The 13,785-nt window shown below is 39.3% G+C and overlaps 1 protein-coding gene across 1 annotated transcript in view; it reads left to right on the forward strand.

Annotated features, from left to right (window-relative positions):
• The window catches only part of DBT (dihydrolipoamide branched chain transacylase E2), a 53,721-nt gene extending 39,936 nt beyond the window's left edge, over positions 1 to 13,785 (forward strand). Inside the window, exons 6-11 of the mRNA XM_038541212.1 lie at positions 84 to 300; positions 1,417 to 1,583; positions 7,658 to 7,735; positions 8,400 to 8,591; positions 8,765 to 8,836; positions 13,305 to 13,785. Of these exons, the coding sequence (XP_038397140.1) occupies positions 84 to 300; positions 1,417 to 1,583; positions 7,658 to 7,735; positions 8,400 to 8,591; positions 8,765 to 8,836; positions 13,305 to 13,472 (894 nt within the window). The 3' untranslated portion in view covers positions 13,473 to 13,785. The remainder of the gene's footprint in view (positions 1 to 83; positions 301 to 1,416; positions 1,584 to 7,657; positions 7,736 to 8,399; positions 8,592 to 8,764; positions 8,837 to 13,304) is intronic.

Below are 13,785 nucleotides of genomic sequence, written 5' to 3' on the forward strand. Positions count from 1 at the left end.
ACACTTAATTTTTCTTTTGCCGTCATTTCCTACATTGGTTTTATTTTTACCATTAAAATGTGCTCTCCCCACCCTTTTATTAGATTAAGCTGAGTGAAGTTGTCGGCTCAGGAAAAGACGGCCGAATACTCAAAGAAGACATCCTCAACTATTTGGAAAAGCAGACTGGAGCTATATTACCTCCTTCGCCCAAAGCTGAACTAGTGCCACCTCCACCAACACCGAAAGGCAAAGTTACTCCTATGCCAGCATCAAAACCTCCAGCATTCACAGGCAGAGACAGAACGGAGCCCATAAAAGGTAACGGCGGTAATAGAAGACCGTGCTGAAAGTTACTGGGGAAATTTGCATCAGTACATCTGGGCACCTGACATGTGTGTTCAGTTCTTGCTGAGTGGAAAATTCCAAGTCATCATACGTTTTTTTGTTGGTGACATAATTTTCCCAGGAAGAGTTTCAGTCTCCACTGTTAGTTTCTGAAGAGTAATATGTTAGCGGGTTTCTTTCCTGGAATGTAAACTTGTAAGTTCTGATAATTGTTCTGAATTGTCCTGAAGACTCAGGATGTTTGTTGTAAACATAATTTTTAGTTAGCTTCAAAATGACTAGATCTGATTTGTCATTTATAAACTCGGGATGTGTGTTTGCAGGAAAGCCAGTAGGTAAATATATGGTTTGCATCCTTTTATTTTATTTTATTTTTTTGTTTGTTTGGTTGTTTGCATCCTTTTATTTATTTGTTTGTTTATTAAAGATTTTATTTATTCATGAAAGACCGAGAGAGGCAGGGACACAGACAGAGGGAGAAGCAGACTCCATGCAGGGAGTCTGACGTGGGACTTGATCCCCGGACTCCAGGATCAGGCCCTGGGCCAAAGGCAGGTGTTAAACCACTGAGCCACCCAGGGTTTCCCTGTTTGCATCCTTTTAGGAGATTTTTTTTATATACCACAGCCTTAAAGGCAGTTACTTCTTAATATTATTATACCTGACACTGGGTACTCTGCTACAGTCCGTAGCTTCAGTGTTGGAATGAGTGAGTGTCTTTCAATTACGTAATGAAGACGGTAGCCTCAAGAGGGAGAGTTTAGTTGAAAAAGTAAATGACATTAGAAAACCCTCAATTTTAGTAAAAAGGTTTAAAGGATTTAAGAATTTAAAAATAAAGGGACACCTGGGTGGCTCAGTCGGTTAAGCTTCTGACTCTTGGTTTCAGCTTAGGTCATGATCTCAGGGTCATGAGATTGAGAGCTCCTTGGGCTCTGTGCTCAGCACTGAGTCTGCTCAGAGTTTCTCCCTCCCTCCCTGACCATGCACACACTTGTGCTCTCTCTTTCTAAAATATTTAAATATATATTTATTATTATTGTGTATATTATTAAATATATATATGTGTATGTATTTTATGTTTTCTAGGCTTTCACAAAGCAATGGTCAAGACCATGTCTGCAGCTCTGAAGATACCTCATTTTGGATATTGTGATGAGGTTGACCTTACTGAATTGGTTAAGTTAAGAGAAGAATTAAAACCCATTGCTTTTGCTCGTGGAATTAAACTCTCCTTTATGCCCTTCTTCTTAAAGGTAAGATTTCATTAATTTCAAACAGGGTTTGAAGAGGACAATAAAATTTTGTTTTGCAAATATGCAGTATGTTAACTATCTATTCAGATAAAAATATTACTTCTCACCATATCATATAGTTTTTAAAATGTACAAGTGCACTATTTCTTTCTTAGGAATTTATAAAATTGAAATGTGTGTCATATTTTTATCAGCTCATCTCTTTGAGCTAGATAATAGATAGTCTTGCCAGTTAAGTAAAGCCTTTAATTCTGAAAGGATCACTCCAGCAAAATCCTGATTTGAACAAAAACAAGACTTGGTATTGATCTTGTTTATCACTGACACATACTCATTTTCATTTATTCAACAAACTTATATTGAGAGTCCTGGGAATCATTTCTAGTCCTAGGCCTTGGGACCAGCGTAAAACAAGACCATCAGCTGACTGTAAGCAGCTCAGTGTCTAGTTCATATTAACAACCATGTATGAAGCAGGTACTGTGTGGCAGGCTATATGAGCATACAATGTGCATTATCTCTTTTAATTCTCAGAATAACCGACATGCAGCTATTGCTAATTTCACTTTCCATTTAAGGAAATGAGGGCTTAGGGACACCTGTGTGGCTCAGTCGGTTAAGCGTCTGCCTTTGGCTTGGGTTGTGATCCCGGGGTCCTGGGATTGAGCCCCACATCGGGCTCCCTGCTGAGTAGGGAGCCTGCTTTTCCCTCCCCTCCCTACTTGTGAAATCTCTGTTGCTGTCTCTTTCTCTCAAATAAATAAAATATTAAAAAAAAATAGGGCTTAGAGAAATTGAGAAATCTGTCAAGGATATTTAGCTAATAAGTGGAGAAGCTAAGTTTTAGCTTCTGGTCTACTTTACTCAAAATGCATATTGGTGTCTCTAACTCCAGTGTGTCTTCCCTCCATCCCTTTCTCCATACCACACCAAGACGAATCTTCTGTAAATAAAATTACCATATTATTCCCTGATTCTTTCCAGTGGTCTCTTTCACTGTCTTCAGGTTTGTTTCTAAACTCCTTAATTTGGGATATAAATATGATTACAAGTCTCTGCTTCCTATCTTTCCAGCTTTATCTCTCAGGCACTCCTTCTGGTCAGAGTAATAAGCCTGCATAGTTGGTGGAATATGTGACTTCACATGAAATGCCCCCTCTTCATTTGATCAAATACGTGCACATCTGAAAAGCCAAATTCTGTCCAGGAATAGCCTCCTCCAGAAGCCTTCTGTGGCTGTTCACAGTTTTGAGTTAAATACTTCTGTTCCCTGTTGCAGTTTATCTCAGTGCAATACAAGTGTTTGCTCAGTTTTCTCTTCACTGCGTGCTGAGCCTTGAGGAACAGAAACTGTTCTTTACCTTCATTATTTTAGCAGCTACCCAAACAACCAACTGAATGGTCTGCGAACATGAGATGTAATAGTTGTCTCTATAAATGAGTCCTATGGGCTATATGTTAGCTATAGAGTCATTTTTTAAGAGATATAGTAATTGAATCAGGTGGATGAAATCACCCAAATTGTGTGCAAATGAGAAAAGAAGGCTAAGGATTTTACAATAGTATTTAAGGGATAGATAGAAGTTGAGTTGAAAAAGAGAGTGAGTGAGGTCAGCAGTATGACAACTGAAAAACCAGGAAAGTGTCTCTTAGAAGCCAAAGCGTACACTCTTGCTGTATAACAGACCAGTCCTAAATTCACTGGTTTAAAACAACAGTCATTTATTATTTCTCATGAGTCCACAGGTAAGCAAGGCCAGTCTGCAGATGTTGGCAGAGCTTACTTCTGTGTCCACAAACAGCTAGTAGGTTGGCTAGGGGTGGGCTAGGGTAAGACAGCCTGGGTAGGGATGACTCGTTTCTCTCCTTTATGTTTTTCTTAAAAGATTTTTATTTATTTGACAGAGAGAGAGAGAGAGCATAAGCACAGGGAGCCAGGGGGAGCAGCAGAGGGAGAGGGAGAAGCAGGCTCCCCGCTGAGTAGGAAGCCTGATGTGGGGCTCCATGCCAGGACTCTGGGATCATGACTTGAGCCAAAGGCAGCCGCTTAACCAACTGAGCCACCCAGGTGCCTCTCCCTTATGTTTTTCTCAGCTACCCAGCATGCTAGCCTGCATGTAGTCTTGTAGTACTGGCAGGGATGAAGGAGAAATGCTCAAGCACTTTTTCCAAGCTCTGCTGTATCAAGTTTGTTCTTATCTCATTGACCTAAGCAGCTCACATGACTGAGCTCGGTCTGGTGGAAAGCACCACCAAAGGGCTTGTATACAAGGAGGCATGAACCACTGGGGCCATTTATTCACCCTCTCACACCAAGAGAGAAGAAAAAAGTTGTGATGGGGGACACCTGGCTGGCTCAGTCAATTGAGCATGTGACTCTCTTGATCTCAGGGTACTGACTTTGAGCCCAATGTTGGGTGTGGAGATGACTTAAAAATGAATTACAAAGCCCTTTAAGAAAAGAGATAGGATGGGAACAGGCTTTTGGATTGCTAATTAAGAGGTCACAAGTGTTGGACAGCCCTGTGGCTCAGTGGTTTAGGGCTGCCTTCAGCCTAGAGCATGATCCTGGAGTCCCAGGATGGGTCCCAAATCGGGCTCCCTGCATGGAGCCTGATTCTCCCTCTGCCTGTGTCTCTGCCTCTCTTTCTCTCTCTGTGTGTCTCTCATGAATAAATAAATAAAATCTTAAAAAATAATAATAATAATAAAATATATCTGGTAGAAAGCAGATAGACCATAGGCACAGAAGGCAGGTATGGTGGTGGTTCTGGGTAGATTAAGGAAAGTTCCACCTGCCCTCCTCTCCTTCTGGGAAAACTGGAGCAGGTTTTTAGGCTGAGAGAAAGAGCTGGAAAATTGAGAATTAAAAATATGTGGGTGACAAGTGACAAAAACATGTGAGTGACACTGGTGATGTCTGTTTTGAAACAAGGAGAGACCAGCTTTTTAATATACTGAATTTATTTTATTATTGTTTGTCTTCATTCTTCCAGTCTAAGTGAAATACCTGATCTTTATTTTGAAAATAAAATTTAGTACGCTTCATTTTAAAATGACACTTTTTTCCTGCCTATATAAGTTTCAGAACTTTTGGAAAACACTACAATGTATTGTATAGGGGCAAAAATGACCTTTTATCTAGGAACATACACCTTATTTTTTCTTTTACAAAATTTGGATTGCACTCAAAATATTGTTTTTATGTGTAACACTTTAACCTTAATTATGGATTTTTATATAAAGAAGATTAAAGTTGCAGTTGTCAAATGCTTTGTAAAACTTGCCTTAACTCTCTAGTACATACAAAGCTGTGGTCATCAAGACAGTGTGGTACTGGCACAAAAACAGACACATAGATCAGTGGAACAGAATAGAGAATCCAGAAGTGGACCCTGAACTTTATGGGCAACTAATATTCGATAAAGGAGGAAAGACTATCCATTGGAAGAAAGACAGTCTCTTCAATAAATGGTGCTGGGAAAATTGGACATCCACATGCAGAAGAATGAAACTAGACCACTCTCTTTCACCATACACAAAGATAAACTCAAAATGGATGAAAGATCTAAATGTGAGACAAGATTCCATCAAAATCCTAGAGAAGAACACAGGCAACACCCTTTTTGAACTCGGCCATAGTAACTTCTTGCAAGATACATCCACAAAGGCAAAAGAAACAAAAGCAAAAATGAACTATTGGGACTTCATCAAGATAAGAAGCTTTTGCACAGCAAAGGATACAGTCAACAAAACTCAAAGACAACCTACAGAATGGGAGAAGATATTTGCAAATGACATATCAGATAAAGGGCTAGTTTCCAAGATCTATAAAGAACTTATTAAACTCAACACCAAAGAAACAAACAATCCAATCATGAAATGGGCAAAAGACATGAACAGAAATCTCACAGAGGAAGACATAGACATGGCCAACATGCATATGAGAAAATGCTCTGCATCACTTGCCATCAGGGAAATACAAATCAAAACTACAATGAGATACCACCTCACACCAGTGAGAATGGGGAAAATTAACAAGGCAGGAAACAACAAATGTTGGAGAGGATGCGGAGAAAAGGGAACCCTCTTACACTGTTGGTGGGAATGTGAACTGGTGCAGCCACTCTGGAAAACTGTGTGGAGGTTCCTCAAACAGTTAAAAATATACCTGCCCTACGACCCAGCAATTGCACTGTTGGGGATTTACCCCAAAGATACAAATGCAATGAAACGCCGGGACACCTGCACCCCGATGTTTCTAGCAGCAATGGCCACTATAGCCAAACTGTGGAAGGAGCCTCGGTGTCCAACGAAAGATGAATGGATAAAGAAGATGTGGTTTATGTATACAATGGAATATTACTCAGCTATTAGAAATGACAAATACCCACCATTTGCTTCAACGTGGATGGAACTGGAGGGTATTATGCTGAGTGAAGTAAGTCAGTCAGAGAAGGACAAACATTATATGTTCTCATTCATTTGGGGAATATAAATAATAGTGAAAGGGAAAATAAGGGAAGGGAGAAGAAATGTGTGGGAAATATCAGAAAGGGAGACAGAACGTAAAGACTGCTAACTCTGGGAAACGAACTAGGGGTGGTAGAAGGGGAGGAGGGCGGGGGGTGGGAGTGAATGGGTGACGGGCACTGGGTGTTATTCTGTATGTTAGTAAATTGAACACCAATAAAAAAAAAAAAAATAAAAAAAAATAAAATAAAAAAAAATAAAAAAAAAAAAACTCTCTAGTACAAGGAAAAAAATGTGTTTTTTTTTTGACCACTGGCCAACAGACAAAAATAACACTTTAACACAGTGCATATAGAGAACTCTTAAGTGGACTAAATGAAGGCCAGGGTCAGGGGTAGATTTTAAGTACAATCTTTTTTTTTTTTTTTAAATATATATATATATATTTTTTTTAATTTTTATTTATTTATTTATGATAGTCACAGAGAGAGAGAGAGGCAGAGACACAGGCAGAGGGAGAAGCAGGCTCCATGCACCGGGAGCCTGACGTGGGATTCGATCCCGGGTCTCCAGGATCGCGCCCTGGGGCAAAGGCAGGCGCTAAACCGCTGCGCCACCCAGGGATCCCAGATTTTAAGTACAATCTTAAGTATTTTTATTTACCTATTTTGTAAGTGTAATTAATCCAAGGCATGACAATCAAATGCAATGTGTAAACTTTGATTAGATCCTGCATGGGCAGGGATCCCTGGTTGGCTCAGCAGTTTAGTGCCTGCCTTCGGCCCAGGGCATAATCCTGAAGACCCGGGATCCGAGTCCCACATCGGGCTCCCCATGGGGAGCCTGCTTCTCCCTCTGCCGGTGTCTCTGCCTCTCTCTTTGGGTCACTCATGAATGAATGAATAAAATCTTTAAAAAAAAAAAAAAAGATCCTGGATGGGCAGAAAAACAGGTATAAAGAACATTCAGGGGACAGTAAGGAGACTCTGAATATGGACAGAAGAGGAATGGTACTAAGTAAGAAGGAAAAAAGACGAAGGGGGAAGAAAGCAGAGAAATGTCATGCCATCAATTCAGGGAGGTGGACAATAAGTAGAGATGTTCACACCAGCTCTGCCCTTCACTTGGCCAAGGTCACCAAGTGGAACACTAACCTCTAATGGTCAGTGCCCTTGGAAACCCTTATTGCTTGTTCTTTTCTACATAGGGAAACAGCTAACTACCTTTTTGTTTTAATTCAGTGTGTCTTTGAACTTCCAAGTTTGCCTCTCATGTAAGATTCTATGTGGAAAATTCTTCTCATGTAGAATTTACACATTTTGTTTGGTACTTTGGTCAGTCTCTACAGTTGCTTGGAAAAATCTCTTTGATGCTTACAAGCTGCCTGACAACTTTATCTTTTATTAATAAGTGATTAGGATGACCTAGTTCCACATTGTTTGAAGGTGACATTGGAAGTAATATGCCTAGGTACATAAAGACTAGAAATTAAGCTCAGTGTAAATAAGGTTCTCTCTCTCCCTCCTTCAACACCTGTTACTGCTTCCAATTCCCTTTCTGAATTAAGAGTGCTAATGTTGCGTTCTCTTTCTGTTAAACAGGCTGCATCCTTGGGACTGCTACAGTTTCCCATCCTTAATGCTTCTGTGGATGAAAACTGCCAGCACATAACTTATAAGGTTGGCTCTGTGTTGTAGAACAGTTCTTGTTATAAATAGAAAATGGTGCAATGTGCTTATAGGTTAGAAAAGCTTCTTTTCTCACTTGAATAGTGAGTTAAGACTAGAATTAAAGGTATGGGATAAAATAATAAACTATAATTTGTTACTGTTATTGGTTTTACTGGTTAGTAATGATACTGTTCAGATATATTGAGTACCATTTTTAAACCTCTTTGGTTTATTGCTTAAAATGGCTGTCAGGCAATGGATTATGGTTAATGGATATTAACCATCCTACATATCCTCCCCTGAAAGATAACCTTTCCCAAAATGGAGTTCCTGCAGTTTTTAAAACAAGAATAATTTAAATGGAAATAGGAAAAGTAATGAAAGTACTTTGGATTTATCTCTTGAACACAAAGTTTTATAAATGTTGGTACATACTGATAAATATTGCCCAGAAAGTCTTATATATCCACTAATAGTGAATGGAAATAGCCTGTTGCCCAGTATGCTTACCAAAAAAAAATTATCTCTTTCCAAAAATTTTTTTAAAAATTATTTAAATCATCACCAGTCTGGTAGAAATAGTTTTTGGTGATTTTTTTATAAGACAGTGAGGATTGATCCTTTCTTTTCTGTTAACCTTTGAAAAGGCCTACTGTATAATCTTTTTTTTTAGGCTTCTCACAACATTGGGGTAGCAATGGATACTGAGCAGGGGCTAATTGTCCCTAATGTGAAAAATGTTCAGATCTGCTCCATATTTGAGATCGCCACTGAGTTGAACCGCCTTCAGAAATTGGGCTCTATAGGCCAGCTCAGTACCACTGATCTGGCCGGAGGAACATTTACTCTTTCCAACATTGGATCAGTGAGTAACAGAAATGTTCAAATTCATAAACCATAACTTAAAGTTTCTAATCACATGTTCAATTAAAAATATAATATGTCAAAAATATATATATAATATTTCATTTGCCATTTATTCCTCAAAAGCTTAATTTTTCTATTCTTCCTTTTTACTTTCGTTTATTTTTTTTTTAGATTGGTGGTACCTATACCAAACCAGTGATACTGCCACCTGAAGTAGCAATTGGGGCTCTCGGATCAATTAAGGTGTGTTTATTAAATAATTGCCAAAAGAGTTTTAGCTAATTGGGAGAGTAAACACAAAAGAGTGACCATTTCTGGGGATCCCTGGGTGGCTCAGCGGTTTGGCGCCTGCCTTTGGCCCAGGGCACGATCCTGGAGTCCCGGGATCGAGTCCCACCGGGCTCCCAGCATGGAGCCTGCTTCTCCCCTCTGTGTCTCTGCCTCTCTCTCTCTCTCTGTTTATCATAAATAAATAAATAAATCTTTAAAAAAGAAAAAAAGAGTGACCATTTCTGAGGTTTTGCCCTTGCTTTGTAGGTTTGACTGTAATATTTGGCTCTGTAAGCCAATTTTTTATTCCTAAAAGGTAGGCCTGCAATTCCAGTGACTGCCTTTACGTATAATAAATGATAGTGATCTGGATTGTTCTGTATGGATTTACTACTGTGGTTCATGCCAGGCACAGATGTGAGTCTTTATGGATAATCACAAATACAGCCAATCTGCTCCTATCAAAATATCTTTATTTCTGAATACCAAAGATAATGGTAAGCTAGTCCAAATTATTATTTGTAACAAAGGGAGACACCATTTAGAGCATTTTTCTCAAACTTCACTCTGTTCAAGACTCATTGGGAGTACTAGTTAAAAATGTAGTATTCTTGGGATGCCTGGATGGCTCAGTTGGTTAAGTGTTCAACTCTTAATTTTGGCTCAGGTCACGATCTCAGGGTTGTGAGATGGAGCCCTCTGCATTGGGCTCCATGCTGGGCATAGAGCCTCCTTAAGATTCTCCCTCTCCCTCTGTCCTTCTCCCCCTCTCTCTTTTTAAAAAAAAGAAAAGAAAAAAAACTGCATCCTTGCCCTTGGGGACAGAGCCCCCAGAACTTTTTTATTTTATTTTATTTATTTTATTTTATTTTATTTTATTTTATTTTATTTTATTTTATTTTATTTTATTTTATTTATTTTATTTTTATTTATTTATTTTATTTATTTATTTTATTTTTTATTATTTTTTTACAATTTTTAAAAAAGATTTTATTTATTTATTCATGAGAGAGAGAGAGAGGCAGAGGGAGAAGCAGGCTCCATGCAGGGAGCCCACCTGGGACTCTACCCCGAGTCTCCTGGATCACAACCCGGGCCAAAGGTGGTATTAAACCGCTGGGCCACAGGGGCTGCCCCAGAACTTATATTTTAAACAAGAACCCAGGACATCTGGATGGCTCAATGGTTGAACTCTGCTTTTGGCTCAGGGCATGATCCTGGAGTTCAGAGATTGAGTCCCACATCGGGTTTCCTGCATGGAGCCTGCTTCTCCCTCTGCCTATGTCTCTGCCTCTCTCTTTGTGTCTGTCATGAATAAATAAATAAAAATATTTTTTAAAAATTTTAAAAAATAAATAAACAAGAACCCAGGTGGTTCCAACATGAGTGATCTGTGGCCATGTTTTAGGAGACACTGACTTAGAATAGGGGTTGCAATGATTCTTAATCTTGGCTACACATTAGACTCATCCAGGGAGCTTGAAAAAAATGCCTGAGCTCACCCTATACCAACTGAGTCAGAACTGGGGGGTTGTGGATAGGGCTTGGACATCTCTATTAACTCAAGACTGAGAACCACCAGAATCAAAGAGATAAGCTCTTGAATTACATTTCAGTACTGCCATTATTAAATGTCATCACCATATTGACTTTGGTTTTGGTCTTCATGTTTTCAGAAGAATCTTTCTTTTTTGTATTTATGATGCTTCCACACTGAGCATCTGAGACTGTCTTTCATGAGCTTTTGCTTTTGTATTGGCATCCAAAACTTCCACAGATACCTTCATTCAGCCTTTTTTTTTTTTTTTAAAGTATTTTATTTATTTATTCATGAGACACAGAGAGATGCAGAGACATAGGCAGAGGGAGAAGCAGACTCCATGCAGGGAGCCTGATGCGGGACTCAATTACAGGATCCCGAATTCAGGACCTGAGCCAAAGGCAGAAGCTCAACCACTGAGTCACCCAGGTGCCCCTCATTCAGCCTTTGATTTGCTTTCTTCCTGATAGTACTTTAACTGTTATGTTAGATGCTCCTTTGTAGCATCTACTTTCCCTTCTGGCACATAGAGGAGATAGGGATAAAAACCCAAAAACATATAGTGGGCTCTGTTCTTTGCAAATCAGGAGTTTCTCTGAATATAACTTCCCTGTCACCCATTTTCCACCCAGCAGGAATTCAGCGTTTGAATCTCAGAATTCTGACTTTCTGTAGATGCTAAGCTTTCATACCTATTTGACAATGTTTTGTTTTTTCTTTTCCTTAAAGAGATATATTTTCCTCTGGATTTTATATATATATAAGTGTGGTAAAATATACATAACATAAATTGCCATTTTAATATGTACAGTTCAGTAGCATTAACTACATTCACATGTTTATAACCATCACCACCATCCCCCACCGGAACTTTGTCACTGTCCCAACCTGAAACTCTGTGTGTATATACCACATTTTGTCTGTTCAGCTGGGTTTCCTTTCTTTGGTACTTGTGCATAGTGCTGCTATGAACAGTGGTATGCAGATATCTTCAATAAACGTGTTTTTACCAAATCATTTTACCCATGATTTCATCAAGCTATGAAGAATAGTTCTTGAAGTATAAATCTTCTCATATTTATTGGGTAGGAACAAATAGTGCATATTTAATTATTTTCTCTCATTTTATCATCTCTCCTTTGCTATTTTCTGCTTTCACTGTAAATTTTGAACTTGTTGATAAATGGTCTAAGTCACTAACATCTCCACACAACTCAGTTCTCAGTCCTTATCTTCCTTGACCTATTAGCTGCACTGGAGTCAGTTGACCAACACCACTTGCTTGGAAAACATTTCGCCGTGACTTGCAGAATACCTTACTGTTATGGCTTCCTTCCTGTCTACCGCTTGTTCCCTCTGAGGCTCCTTTGCCCAGATCTCTTTATCTCCTAATCACTAAGTATTGGAGTACCCCAGGACTCAGTTCTGGCCCTTTTCTTTATTTGATCCCATCTTAGGATGGTAAGTGCCATTTTTATGCTGTTAACACCCAAGTTTGTATCTCCAGACCTGACCTCTGCTTTGATCTACAAATTCATATTATCCTGGTTGGATATCTAATGAGGCATCTTGAATTTTCCATTCCTTTCCTTACCACCACCACCCTCAAACTTGCTCTGTCTGGAGTTTTCCCCTTTTGGTAAATGGCTCAGAAACCTCCAGTAGCTTCTCATCTCACTCAGATTCAAAGCCAAAGTAGCTGCAGTGGCCTACATGGCCCTGCACTGGTGCTACTCATTGTAATTGGGGACCTATGTAGGCCATGACTGTTGTATCCAGACTGTGAGATCAGTACAGAAACGGGTCTTAGATACTTTCACAGCAATTTGACAGGTGACATAGGTCTATTGAATTTAATAGGAAGTTAGGGCTTGTGGTTTTATATCTTTTTAATTTTTTTTTTAAGATTTATTTATTTGAGAGAGGGAGAATGTGTGCAAGTGGGAGAGGAGCAGAGGGAGAGAATCTTCAAACAGACTCCTCTCTGAGCATGGAGTCCCATGCAGGGCTCAATCCCAGGATCCTGAAGTCATGACCTGAGCTGAAATCGAGAGTTGCTTAACCAACTGAGCCACCCATGCACCCCTTTAATAATTTACTTTTAATGTTATTTAAAAGTAGCCTGCAATGGAATAGAAATTTTTAAAAAATAACAATAGTTCCTTTACCAAAGACAGATTGAGAAGCATTGCTCTTGACAGTATGCCCTGCCTTCCCCCCTTGCTCTATGACCATGTCTCGTACCTCTGACCTCCCCTCCACTGCAGCCATCCTGTCTACCTTGCTGTTCCTCCAACTGTCCAGTCACGCTTCCCCTCTGTATCTCTCGGAGTATCCATCTGACTTTTTTCCTCACTGCCTTCAGTGAGGAAACCTTGGTGAGGCTTTCCCTGCCCACCCTATCAAACAAAAAATGCCACTTGTATTTAGCCCCTGCCTACTCTCTCTCCCCTTTCCACATTGGCTTTATTTTTTCCTTCGTACTTTTCACTACCTAACATGCTACGTATTTTATTTATTTATCTTGTCTCCCTCTACATTATAATGTTAGCTCCAAGAAGGCAAGGGTTGTTATTTGTTTTGTCACTGGTTTAGCCCTACAGATGAGACGAGTGAGTACCTGGTACATAGTAGGTGCTCAATAAATACATGTTAAATAATTGAAATCTGAGATGAGATTTACTGTATCTATGGTAATTGTACAGGGGACAGGAAGTACTTTGGAAAAACTGAAAGCTCGGGGCAAATATAAAAATGAGGAAAATTTTCAAGTCATTTGGGATGCCCATTTCTTCCCTGTTACAGGGAGGGGGGCGGTTATTTAATCTTTCACCATTGCTGTTGCTATAGCTTGCACTTCAAGCAAGTGAAGGCTGACTCTGTTCTTTGCCTTATTTCTAGGCCCTTCCCCGATTTAACCACAAAGGAGAAGTATATAAAGCACAGATAATGAATGTGAGCTGGTCAGCTGATCACAGAATTATTGATGGTGCTACAATGTCACGCTTCTCTAATTTGTGGAAATCCTACTTAGAAAACCCAGCTTTTATGCTACTAGATCTGAAATGAAGATTGATGGGACGTCAATGAACTTTCTGATCTTCCAAAGAATATGTAGCGCCTAACTGTGCAGCACATGTTCTTCATCACAATTTGTATTATAAATGATTTGTATTGTATGATTAAGGTTGCAAGGCACAATATTTACACTGTTCTGTTAGACTTTTTACTGAAAGTGAATAATGATGTAAGAGTTCTCCTAGGGCTGTCACATTGTATAGGTCATGGTGTGACTTCTTAATATGGTGCTGAGGTCTTTGTGTCCATGAATTGAAAACTAGCAAGAAAAACAAAATTAATGTTACTAAAAGACAGACTGCCA

Source organism: Canis lupus, chromosome 6, assembly GCF_011100685.1.
Source record: "Canis lupus familiaris isolate Mischka breed German Shepherd chromosome 6, alternate assembly UU_Cfam_GSD_1.0, whole genome shotgun sequence".
Classification (NCBI taxonomy): Eukaryota; Metazoa; Chordata; class Mammalia; order Carnivora; family Canidae; genus Canis; species Canis lupus.